This window comes from Scomber japonicus, chromosome 19 (genome assembly GCF_027409825.1).
Source record: "Scomber japonicus isolate fScoJap1 chromosome 19, fScoJap1.pri, whole genome shotgun sequence".
NCBI classification, from domain to species: Eukaryota; Metazoa; Chordata; class Actinopteri; order Scombriformes; family Scombridae; genus Scomber; species Scomber japonicus.
In genome coordinates, this window is record NC_070596.1 from 31,578,287 (window position 1) to 31,589,875 (window position 11,589).

At 42.4% G+C, this 11,589-nt stretch overlaps 2 protein-coding genes across 2 annotated transcripts in view; both read right to left on the minus strand.

The window, feature by feature from the left end:
• The window catches only part of mfhas1 (multifunctional ROCO family signaling regulator 1), a 30,366-nt gene extending 21,337 nt beyond the window's left edge, over positions 1-9,029 (minus strand). The window contains exon 1 of the mRNA XM_053340660.1: positions 5,720-9,029. Coding sequence (XP_053196635.1) covers positions 5,720-8,672 — 2,953 coding nt within the window. The 5' untranslated portion in view covers positions 8,673-9,029. The remainder of the gene's footprint in view (positions 1-5,719) is intronic.
• LOC128379946 (uncharacterized) overlaps positions 8,708-11,589 on the minus strand; it is a 5,484-nt gene continuing 2,602 nt past the window's right edge. Inside the window, exon 3 of the mRNA XM_053339583.1 lies at positions 8,708-9,028. Coding sequence (XP_053195558.1) covers positions 8,708-9,028 — 321 coding nt within the window. The remainder of the gene's footprint in view (positions 9,029-11,589) is intronic.

The window sequence follows — 11,589 nt, forward strand, 5'->3', positions numbered from 1 at the left end:
TATCTCTAAAAGTAGAACAGGAGGCAGAGCCTTCAGTTCTCAGGTTCCTCTCCTGTGGAACCATCTCCCAGATTGGTTCCGGGGGGCAGAACCCTCTCTACATTTAAGACTAGGCTTCAAACGTTCCTTTGTGATAAAGCTTCTAGTTGGGGCCGGTTCCACATCCTAGCTTATGCTGCTATAGGCTTAGACTGCCGGGGGACTCCCATGATGCACTGGGCTCCTCTCTCCTCCCCCCTCTCTCTCTCTCTATCCATCCATCTATCCTCTCTCCTCCTCCCTCTCTCTCTCTCTATCCATCCATCTATCCTCTCTCCTCCTCCCTCTCTCTCTCTCTATCCATCCATCTATCCTCTCTCCTCCTCCCTCTCTCTCTCTATCCATCCATCTATCCTCTCTCCTCCTCCCTCTCTCTCTCTATCCATCCATCTATCCTCTCTCCTCCTCCCTCTCTCTCTCTATCCATCCATCTATATCCATTAACATTCATGTTCTATTAATGCATCAATAAGCTAAACTTCTTCCCCGGAGTTGTCTGTGCTTTCTGGTCTCACAGGTAATCTGGGCCTGGAGACGTCCGGATGACAGATTCCAAAATGAATCCTGTGACATTCAACAAGAATAACCAATCAGCTGCTTCCTCTTCCTCTCCTCCCTCCTCTTCCTCACTACAGACCACAGTTCACCTGACTGGATCGTACCACCTGCTCAGGTAACTACAGGGGTCATTCAGAACAACTCTGTCACTGTTACTGCTACTGCTGAAGACAACCAATCACTGATCAGGTTTATTATTAGAAACATGATTCATACTGTATGTGAACATGTATCCCTCCTTTAGTTACACTTTTATTGGACGCTCTCCTCCCGCCTGTCTGGGTTAATGATTGGCCTGAAGTCACATGACCCAGCACACCTTGGTAGATACTCCGTTAGCTGATGCACGTCTGGATGCAATAATTGGTTATTTAAGTAGATTTCTTATTGGCAGTCAGTGTGTTTGTGTCAGAAAGCTGGATTCTTGTTCTACACTGTCACTGATTAAACTCTGAAACACTGAAATTAGAGATTTAACACATAAAACAGCAGTAATGTTGTTAACTGAGGAGCAACCCTGTATGTATGTGCACCGGTTGGTAAGATGATGAATTAATAAATCATTAAACTAGATTTAAAAAGCAGCATCAGGTTTGTTAAAATGTACATTTAGTATTTTTGTTGGTTTTCTAGATAAATTCAGACTGAACTCCGCAGCAAGACATCATGGAGGTTACGCCCAGTTCAATATAATCAATATATTTAAAAAAAGATCAATAAGAGAGATTTGAAATGACATTTGACCCATTTTATACCAAAAGACTGAATGCTCCTGAAAATGTCAAATGGTGTAACCACAAAAGAATGATAAATATTAAATATTTGATCCACCTACAAATAATTATTTATTACTTAAATATGTTAATAATTACTGTTTTTAAGCAAGTTGAATTATTTGGGACTAAGTTTTTATGGTTACACCACTTAGACATTTTTACCATAATCCTCTAATATATTCTCTCTAAATGGATTAAAAGCAGAAATTTGATGCTGGGTCCACAAAAAAAGAATGTGTGAAGTTATTCATTTATTTTCACCTTTTAACCCTTTACATTTAAACTAAACCACATGGACACTAACAAACATCATCAACCCTTTCATACAGTTATATTGATTATCATGTTTTTAACTGACTCAGTTCATCAGTTTAATGAAGAAAATTATCCTGATATCAGTTTAAAATGTGACGGAGTAGAAATCTATTAATGATTCCAACACAGCAAACAGCAAACCGTTTTTCATTTCTGACTGAATGAACATTTCCCTGCAGCCACCTGTCAACACAGCAAACACATTTTATCACGTTTCAGACTCCAGAGTAGAAACCGCATCACATCTCATCTCATCATGTGACTCGGGGAGGAAATTCCTCAGCGGCTGCAAACACACACTGCGATACAATCTGAGCTGTTTTCTTTTCTGCAGCTCCAAAGCGTTTCCCAGTTCGGTTGATCGGCCGGGCAGAAAGAGACGTCTGAGCGTCCGCTATCTGCCCCCCGGATATAAAACGATTCATTAAACATCACAGCTGTAATCTCTCACACAACACGCGGAAACTATTTTATCACATCAGAGTCGGACCTCAACACAACACATTCTTCACTTTCTATCAGAGCAGAGCTGCAAACATCAGGAGACTCAACTCAAACCCACGTCAGAAGCTCAGTTTTATAGAGTTTCAAGGAAAACCTTTTTAAAAAGTAGATTCTAGCTTCTTAAATGTGAGAATTTGCTGCTTTTCTTTGTCTTCTGTGATATTTTAGTGGTTTTAAAGCCGTTTATCCAACAAAACAACTAATTTAATGACGTCACATGCACACATTAATACAGAAAATAACCTGCAGATTTCTCTCTGATGGAAACACTCAAAGCCTCAGCATGAATCTGTTCATATTTAATATAAAAGCTGCGTAATTATTATTCTAATGCAGTTTGATAAAAACTTACAGCAGACAGCAGAGGGAGATTTCTATTAAACCATTTAATGTTGATTTTTTTAATTCATTCATGTAGCTGGATTACAATTCCCAATAATAAATCAATATTATTAAGGCCCGAGCGCTGACCAGCACAAAGCTCTATTGTATCTGTAACCCGACATGCATGGGGTGGCGAGGGCCCGTTCATCGCTGCTTGCAGCTTTAATTATCATTATTTTCTTATTAGTGCCAAATTATTATTACTTCTTCTCAGCTAACTTTGTAGGAAATTATAACCTAAAGCAAATTAATTATCTAAACTAGAAATATAATGATAACTGCATTTTTACTACAATTAGTATCGGATTAGAGAATAATTGCTAGAGATTTTTTTTACAATTATATCGATTATTTTGGACAGAAAATGCTGAAAGTGACCTCTTTTAGTTTATAATCATAAAAACAGAGAAAAGCAGCAAAAACTGAACCTGAAGAAACTGAAACTAAAGAATCATGTGTGTTTGAAAAATGAATCAAATGACCAATTAACTGACTGACTGTCTCAACCACAATAATCAGCTCTAATTAATTCAGAGTCATTTTCTGAGTGTCTGTACTCGACCAAAGATCCTCTGTGAAGGAAGACGCTCCACTCTGTAACATCACTGTTCAATCAGTGTTTCTGTAGTTATAATAACCGTCAGAGTGAGACGTCTTCACTGTAGTCTGGAGGATTCATGTTCACTTCAACAGTCATTCAGATCAGATCAGATCAGATCAGATCAGATCAGATCAGATCACTAAAGCTGATCAGCTCGGCAGTTTAGAAGAAGCTCCTTAAAAAACGAGTCAGAAAGCTGCAGCTGATATTTCAACATGTCAGATACATATTTCATGTGTTCAGCAGCTGTGAATATAAGGCTCAGATCAGACTCCACCAGCAGATAATCAATATTAACTTTGATCTCCATCCTGACTTTAACTTCACATCCCATCAGTCTCTGTGTGGAGGGCAATGCGTTCTCATTGGCTCAAACTACTATCCAAGGAATAAAAGCAGGTCAAGCTGCCGTGACATCCTCCTCCATCCCCCCATCAGGATTATCTCTGTACACCCCCCCCAACCCCCCAACCCCTCCCAACCCCGTCCAGCCTAACATCAGGAGCTGCAGCCTTTGTTCAGCCTCCACCCGCTGACTCCCATCTCCTGAATCTGTTTAAAGGACCAGTTCACTGTGTTTCCAATCTGTTCCTCTCTGTAATCATTCCTCCTGTTCACACTGACTATTAACAGATCTGCTTCAAAATGCACATCCACACAGTCATTTAAACATGATGATCAGCTTCTATTGAGCTTCAGCAGTCTGAGTTACTCATATCAAGAGATATCTGACACATATACTGAGTAGAAAAGTACATGGAGTAGTAATTTATGTAGTAGTAGTAGTAGTACTTTTCTGAATAGTAATAGCAGTAACAGTAGTAGTAGTACTTTATGTAGTAGTAGTGGTACTTTTTTGAGTAGTAGTGGTACTTTTTTGAGTAGTAGTAGTAGTTATGTTTTTTAGTAGTAGTAGTAGTAGTAGTAGTAAGTAAAAGTCAACGTAGTGGTACTAGTAACAGTAGTAGTAGTTGTTACAGTAGTAGAAGAAGAAGTTGTAGTTGTAGTACCTTTAGTAGTAGTAATAGTGGTACTTTTTGTAGTAGTTGTTGTTTTAATAGTAACAGAATTAGTAGTAGTACTATGATAGTGGTAGTAGTGTGATACTTTAGTAGTATCAGTCTTTTTAGTATCAGATTCCCTCTCAGTGTTTCCTGTTTCAAACAAAAAGAACTTTGATACTAAAAACACTGTAACACTGAAACATAGAAGATGAAGATTTGACTCATTCAGACTCTGAAGCTTCATATTAGCTTCAGATCAACTTTATAATCCATGTTTCCACAGAAGGAGGACTGTGGGTTTAGTCCTCCATCACTTCCTGTAAACATGATGATGATCTAATGCTCAGTATGAACAGGAGGAATCATTACACACACACACACACACACACACACACACACACACACACACACACACACACACACACACACACACACTGACTGATACTAAATGTTGATTGAAAAGCAAAGGCAGAAAGCTAGTTATTAAAGATTTAGGAGCAGAGCGCTTTATTTAACTAATGTTAAATAAAGACTGAATAATGTCCTTCATCAGAGTTTGAGGCATCTCTGCTTCCTTATTTACTGCCAGTCCATCAGTCATGTGACCAGTCATGTGGTCAGTCATGTGATCAGCAGACATACCAGGAATACAAAACTGCATCATCATCTTTTTTTCAGATTTACTTCACAGCAGAGCTACAAACTCAATCTGTTGATTATTTTCTCTATTTATCATTTAGTCTTTAAAACTCATTAAATCCTATTCTCCTATCGACGTTAAAACTTTATCATCTGATGATTTTATACTCATTTTTTGTTATTTGTGTTTTTCCTGCCTTTAGTTGTGTTGTTTCTGATTTAAATCTGCAATAAATTAATCTCTGACTACTTTCATAATCAAGTCATCATTTCTCTTTAAGAAATAATGTCAAAATTCCCATGTGAGGACGTCATGTTGAACTTTACGAAACACTTTACGATCAACATTTTTCACAATTTTCTGACTTTTTATGGACCAAACAATCAATCAATAAAATAATTAACGGAATATTTAGTGACTGTAACTGAAGTTTGTGTCTGAGGATGGAAACAGGTTAGATATTCTAAACAGTAAAGTATTTATATATAATATTACTTTATATGTATAACCTATAGATCACTTGACCACAAACAGTCTCAGACACTCGGACGACAGATACGAAGCTGAGAACATCTGAATGAAAAGAGACTGACACTATTCAACAAACTCGACTCAGGTTTTCAGTTTGACATTTTATAATCTCATGTTCAGAAGTCGCGCTGAGGTTTGGATTCATCACACAAACTGTTTTATCTGAGCAGAACCAGACGTGTGGTTGATTTTACTGTCACCACCAAACATCTGCAGGATTGAACTTGATGATCTGTGTTGAAAAAGATGCTGTATTTTCTTTTTAAAACATCAGCCTGCAGTTTTCTTGAGTTTTAAAGCCCAAAATTAGTTCTTGTCAGCTGTTCTCAAAGCAGACCTGAGACATGAGTGATTAAAGCGGTCTTACCTGGAAAGGCGTGTGGGCTGGATGACCCTCTCTTCAGGCACTTGGAACACAGGATATGTACAGAGTAATGCAGGCCGGGCCACTCCTGCAGCAGCACGTTCAGCTCCTCCACCAGGGGGGTGACGGCCTGCCACGCAGTCCAGATGTTGGGCAGCGAGGCGTGGCTGGTGATGGACAAAGTCTCTGCCTGCAGCTTCCCTTTGGAGGGCTGGTGGCTGATCTCTACCGGGACTTTACCCCGATAAGCAAAGATCTGATGCCTGCCGTCCGACCGCTGAACCACGTGGCTGTTTATCTGCACGCTGAAGCGAGCAAACAGTCCAGGAGGGAAAAGGAAGGGGAATCTGTACTGGATGTGCAGCTGCTCCACAGAGAAGAGTGGACACAGGGGGACGGAGCCGCCGCTGGCCGAGGCCTCCGCTCGGGGCTCCTCACTGCTGACGTAGCTGGGGAACTTGTACCAGGCGGTGGCCCCGTTCAGAGGTTTGCTGCGGGGTTTGTTGATGCAGTAGCAGACGCCCATCTTCTCCAGGAGCTCCATGATGAGATGGAGGTCCTGCTGGGTCTGGATGAGCGGCCGGAGGAGCAGACGGATGATGTTGGAGGGCAGGAGGCCGTGCTGCAGGAAGCCCTCCACATGATGCTGCAGATGGGTGACCCTGAGGTTCTCCCCCTTCTCGTCCTCTATCACCAGGCTCACCCGGCCTTTGTCCCCCCTCTCCCCTTCAGAGAGCAGCCGGTCCAGCAGCGTGGACTCGTCCCTCTGGAAGAAGACGTTGAGGATTGCAATGAAACGTGGAAGATTATGGAAAACATACTCCTTCAGTGTCAGGCTGTCCTCGAAGTAAAGCAGCTTCCCGCTCTCGTGCAGGTAGGACAGTGCGCTCTGCAGCCGGTCCTCCGTCAGCCCCGCCTGCAGGCCCAGCCGGGCCGAGTCCCACCACGACAGCCACAGGTCTTTGGGCTTAAAGTGCAGCTCCTCCAGCATCTGCCAGGACTTGGGCAGCACGCGGTGGAGGTTTGGGAAGATGTCCCTGTGGTCTGCGACAGACATCAGCTTCTCCCGCAGCCTCTGAATGTTCCTCTGTGTCTCTGTGCAGCTGACGCTCAGCACAGGAGACAGGATCTGCAGCCGCTGGTTCAGCATGTACTGCAGCTGGGCTTTCCTCCTCCGTAGGTTCCTGTCGGAGACGCCATAGAAGAGGACGTGAGGGCTGGAGGTGCGGACGCTGAAGCCCTGCTCCAGCGCCTGGTCCACCTGCAGAGCCAGGCTCCTCAGACTCTGGATGTCCCTCTTCTCCTGCAGGCCGATCTGCCTGTGGATGTCCAGACTCTTCTCCTCCAGCTCCACCTCCCCACACAGGTCGGCGTGCGTGCCCACCAAGCACACGACAGCGTGGGGAACTTTGGCACTGAGCAGGTGGAGGAAATACCCGACGTTGGCATAAAAGTTTTTGGGTGAATACGTTTTAAGGTTCACGACCAGAACATAGAGAGCACCAGGGGACAGGAAGAAGGGTTTGATGAGGTCGTAGTTTTGCTTCCCTGACAAATCGTACACCAGAAAAGTGAGACAGCGATCAGCGTCTGCCACCCAGTTGGTGACTTCGATTCCTTTGCTTCCCTGGATCCCTGCAGCGTCCTGCTGTCGGCTTACCACGCTCTGCCTGAGTCGCGTCTTCCCGGCGTTCTTCATCCCCATCAGGACCAGTTTAAGCCGCGGCTTCACAGCGAGCTGGGAATGTGCGAGTTCCTTCTGATAGGCGGCGATGTAAGGAATCCCCTTCATGCACACCTCATACGGCGGCTGGATGAGCGGGTTATCCTTCACCTTCCAGATGTTCACTCTGGACAGCTTTCCAAAGTTATCTGGCAGTATGGCTATTTGGTTACCCTGTAAGACGAGCTCCTCCAGCTTTTCCAGCTCCACGATGGAGTCCGGCAGATATGTGATACTGTTGTTGTCCAGCCAAAGGTTCGCCAGCTTCCCCAGCTGCCCGATATCCTCTGGAATATGAGTCAGTTTATTCCTGCTCAGGTACAGTTCCTCTAATCCTGTGATGCTTAAAATCACCTGGGGGAAGTTCTCAAACTCATTTGAGGACAGATTGATCATTTTCAGTCTTTGCAGGCTGCCAAACGAAGCGGGCAGCGCTGTGAGGTTGTTCCCATCCAGCATCAGGCTCTCCAGGTTGTGCAGGTGACAGAAAGCATCAGGTAGCGAGGACATGTGGAGACTGCTGAGCCACAGGATTTTAATGGGCTGCAGCTTCATGATATCTGCTGGTAAAACCTCAAACTTGTTCCCAGAGCAGTCGAGCTCCTCCAGGTCGCTGAGCGCCAGGATCTCGGGGGGGAACTGGTTCAGCTTGTTGTGATCTGCGTCGAGCGTCCGCAGCCTGTTGAGGCAGCTGAAGGACCTGGGGAAGTCTCGCAGCTCATTGAAGCTGATGTCCAGTTCCTCCAGAAACTGCAGCGCTCCAATCTGAGCGGGCAGAGACTGGATCTTGTTGTGACTGATGCAGAGCTTCTTCAGGCCCTTCAGCTGGCTCACACCCTCAGACAGGCTCCTCAGGAGGTTGTGGCTCATGTCGAGCTCCACCAGCTGCCCCAGCTCGAACACCACGCAGGGCACACAGGAGAACTTGTTCCTGCGGAGGACCAGGATGCGCAGGTTGTTAAGGGTGGATCCCAGCCCGTCTGGCAGCTCCTGCAGGGAGTTGTTGCCCAGGTTGAGCACCTCTATCTCGGATATATCCTCCGGCAGGATGATCTGGTTGTTCTTGGAGCAGAGGGTGAGCTGGCGCAGGTTGCTCCGCAGCTTCCTGGAGCGTAGGGCGGCATCCCTCCACAACCTGGCCGTTTTCAGATTGTTCTCCTTGTCCTCCATGGCTCTGCAGCCAGACCCCTCCTCCTCCTCCTGCTGCTCCTTGTTTTCATTGAGAGTTTTCATGGGTGCTGAGCGGGCCGCATGGTGGACGGTGTCCTTCAGGAATCAGCGGCAGCAAAGCGTCCGTCAGATCGGGCAGAGAAGACACTTTCTGTCGGGGAATAATCTGGCGTTTGGATCGTAACAGGAGGGCTGTGTGTGGCCGCGGAGGCATCCTTTTCTCCTGCGCCACTCAGCACACAATGAGAACAAACCTCCGCGGTTACAGCTCCGGGTTTAAGTCCATATGTGTGCTCCGGTGCCGGCGCTGCCCTCTCTGCGTCCCGGCCGTCCTCATCGCCTCCAGAACCCGTCCTCCGGGTCTCTCTCCCCGTAGATGTGAGTGTTTCTCTGAGCTTTCCGAGCCGCTGTGAGGCTTCCTGGCAGCGGGGAGTGGAAGTGAGGAACACTGCGTCAGATCTGTGAGCCCTCCTCCTCCTCTCCACCCGGCAGGAGGAGGAGGAGGAGGAGGAGCAGGGAGGGAAAGTGACTCTCATTTCTGGCTTCAAATCATCCACGTAGACTTTCCACACCCTGTTTTTGTTATTAATTTGTTCTCTATTTACTGTTCTTATGATTTAATCCCCCAGAACGTTTTCACTGCAGGTTTTTATTCATTCACCTTCCTATTGTCTTCACATCCACCATGAAACATTTAGAGATACAGACTACTACCTTTTTAACCAACTTCATGCCTGTTTACACATATTTTTGGGAAATTATGAACATTTAAATTAAATTATACCACATTTTTGAGTTAATGCCTGTTGTCCTTGTCCTTTTATTGGTGCTCAAGCCCCCTAAATATAAACCCAGCACCCCTAAAGATAAATAAATAATTATAGTTTGTATTATTTTGCAGCCCGTCTGTTAGAGCTGGATAAACTCTACAGGTTCAAATGGTTTTATTTTAACAGCTTTAATGTACTTTAGATAGTTCTGTCATTAATATATAATCTTTCTCTCAGGGTTCATTAACTATCTAACCTCTCTGTAGAAATCTGTCATTGTTTATTCTGAACATTATTATTATTATACACTATAGTAGACCACTCTACTATGTATTAATATTTATCCAGTGAGTCATTTAGCAGGTTTGAACACTTGCTTCAAATCATCCAGCAGACTCAGTTTTTATGACTTATTTGTTCTCATTGATGGTTTTATGTTTTTATGTTTGTACCTTTCTTGCAGATCCAGGCAGTTAATGAATCCTTCAGGTGTAAATGTTCTTAAATTAAAAATAATGTTTTACAGACGAGGTTTTTAAAAGACTAAAACCTCAACATCAGATTCAGATATATGCAGCTCATGTTGTACAGAAACACAGTTATGAGCATTTTCACATAAATGATCAGTTTCTCTGGTTGAGTATATATGTGTAATTAAACAAATGTAAGGACAAGATATGATTAACTCATTTAAATGGTATTACATGTTTTCTTTAAATTGCCATTAAACACATTTACTCTCCTTTTTATATTTGAACATACAGCTAATGATTCAATGATAATAAAATATTATTTGCCACTTAATGGTTTTATTCTTTGTTTTCCTTTTTATATTTGAAATCTGGGTAAAACTGTCCAACTGTAATATTAAATACACACAAACAAGACAAACACAAGATTTAACAAAATGAACAAGAAATTTCACATTGAAAAAAAAATGCAAAAATATATCAAATAAAAATATAAAGCAAAAACTAAACAATCAGCAAATATCTAGTTTTACATTATGATTCCTGATGACTGAACGAGCTGTAAATATTTAGAAATATATAAAAAATATTCCTCATAAATAAAGAAAATGATTTACATGATAAAATAAAACACTAATGAACTAAAATGACTGTTAATAGTTTATAAATGTGATTTCTCTGTGATGCTGCTCAGTGAACAACATGGACTCTGTCTCCACCTGGTGGACAAAATGAAGAATTACTCAATTATAGATTCAATTTAACTTTATTGATACACAACATTACTGCCAGGTTTTATTTATATTTTTGCATGTTTTCTACCATGTGGATGTTCTTGTTCATTAGACTGAAGTTAAAATATGAACATTTTACATTTAATATAAGTTATATATATATATATATCAGTTATAATATCAGTTCTAGTTTGTATTGAGTGCAAAACACTTGAAGAGCTACTTGAAGTGTGCACAGTTTAAACACTTGATCCTTCTTGTAATATCAGTTCAGTGTGCTCAGGTTTCCTTTAGTCCATATCAGCTGTGGCTCCATCTAGTGGTCACTACAGAAAACATCATTATCCAGAGTGGATGTAATATTCTTCAGGATATGTTCATTATGATGCTGTGAGCTGTGTTTTCTTTGAGTCTCTGTCAGACTTGCTGCTCAGAATAAAGTCAAACAGACATTTAATGAACAAAGTTCAGCAGAAGCTTCAACAGACTCAGAAAGCAGCTGATGATCCAGTGAAGACACTCTGAGCAAACTGATTTCATCAAGCTCACACTTTATTCATCATTCACAGAAACATGATTTCATGTAGAATAACACAATATACTGCAACCACTCAAATATCACTGCTTAGAAAATAAACTACATGAATGAATACAAGTGTTCCCACATGGCCTGTGTCATCTGAAATATTAAACTCATCATTACAAGCTGTATGATTCAAATACACGTGAAGAAAATCTGATCAGACAGAAGCAAATACTAAACCATATAATCCTCCCTTTGTGTGTTCCCACACCTCCAATCAACCCAAGTCCTCATCAATTAGCATTTAGCATCATTCCACAGTGATTATACAGATATAATATGATTAACATCAGGTATTTGAAGTCAGTTATAAATGTAATGTAAGCATGGCAAAACTCAGTTCAGCACTTGCCTGCGTTGTGCAGTTGTGTGTAAATTAAAACAAAAATCTGAAATAGATCAAAAACACAGTTTGAATACATG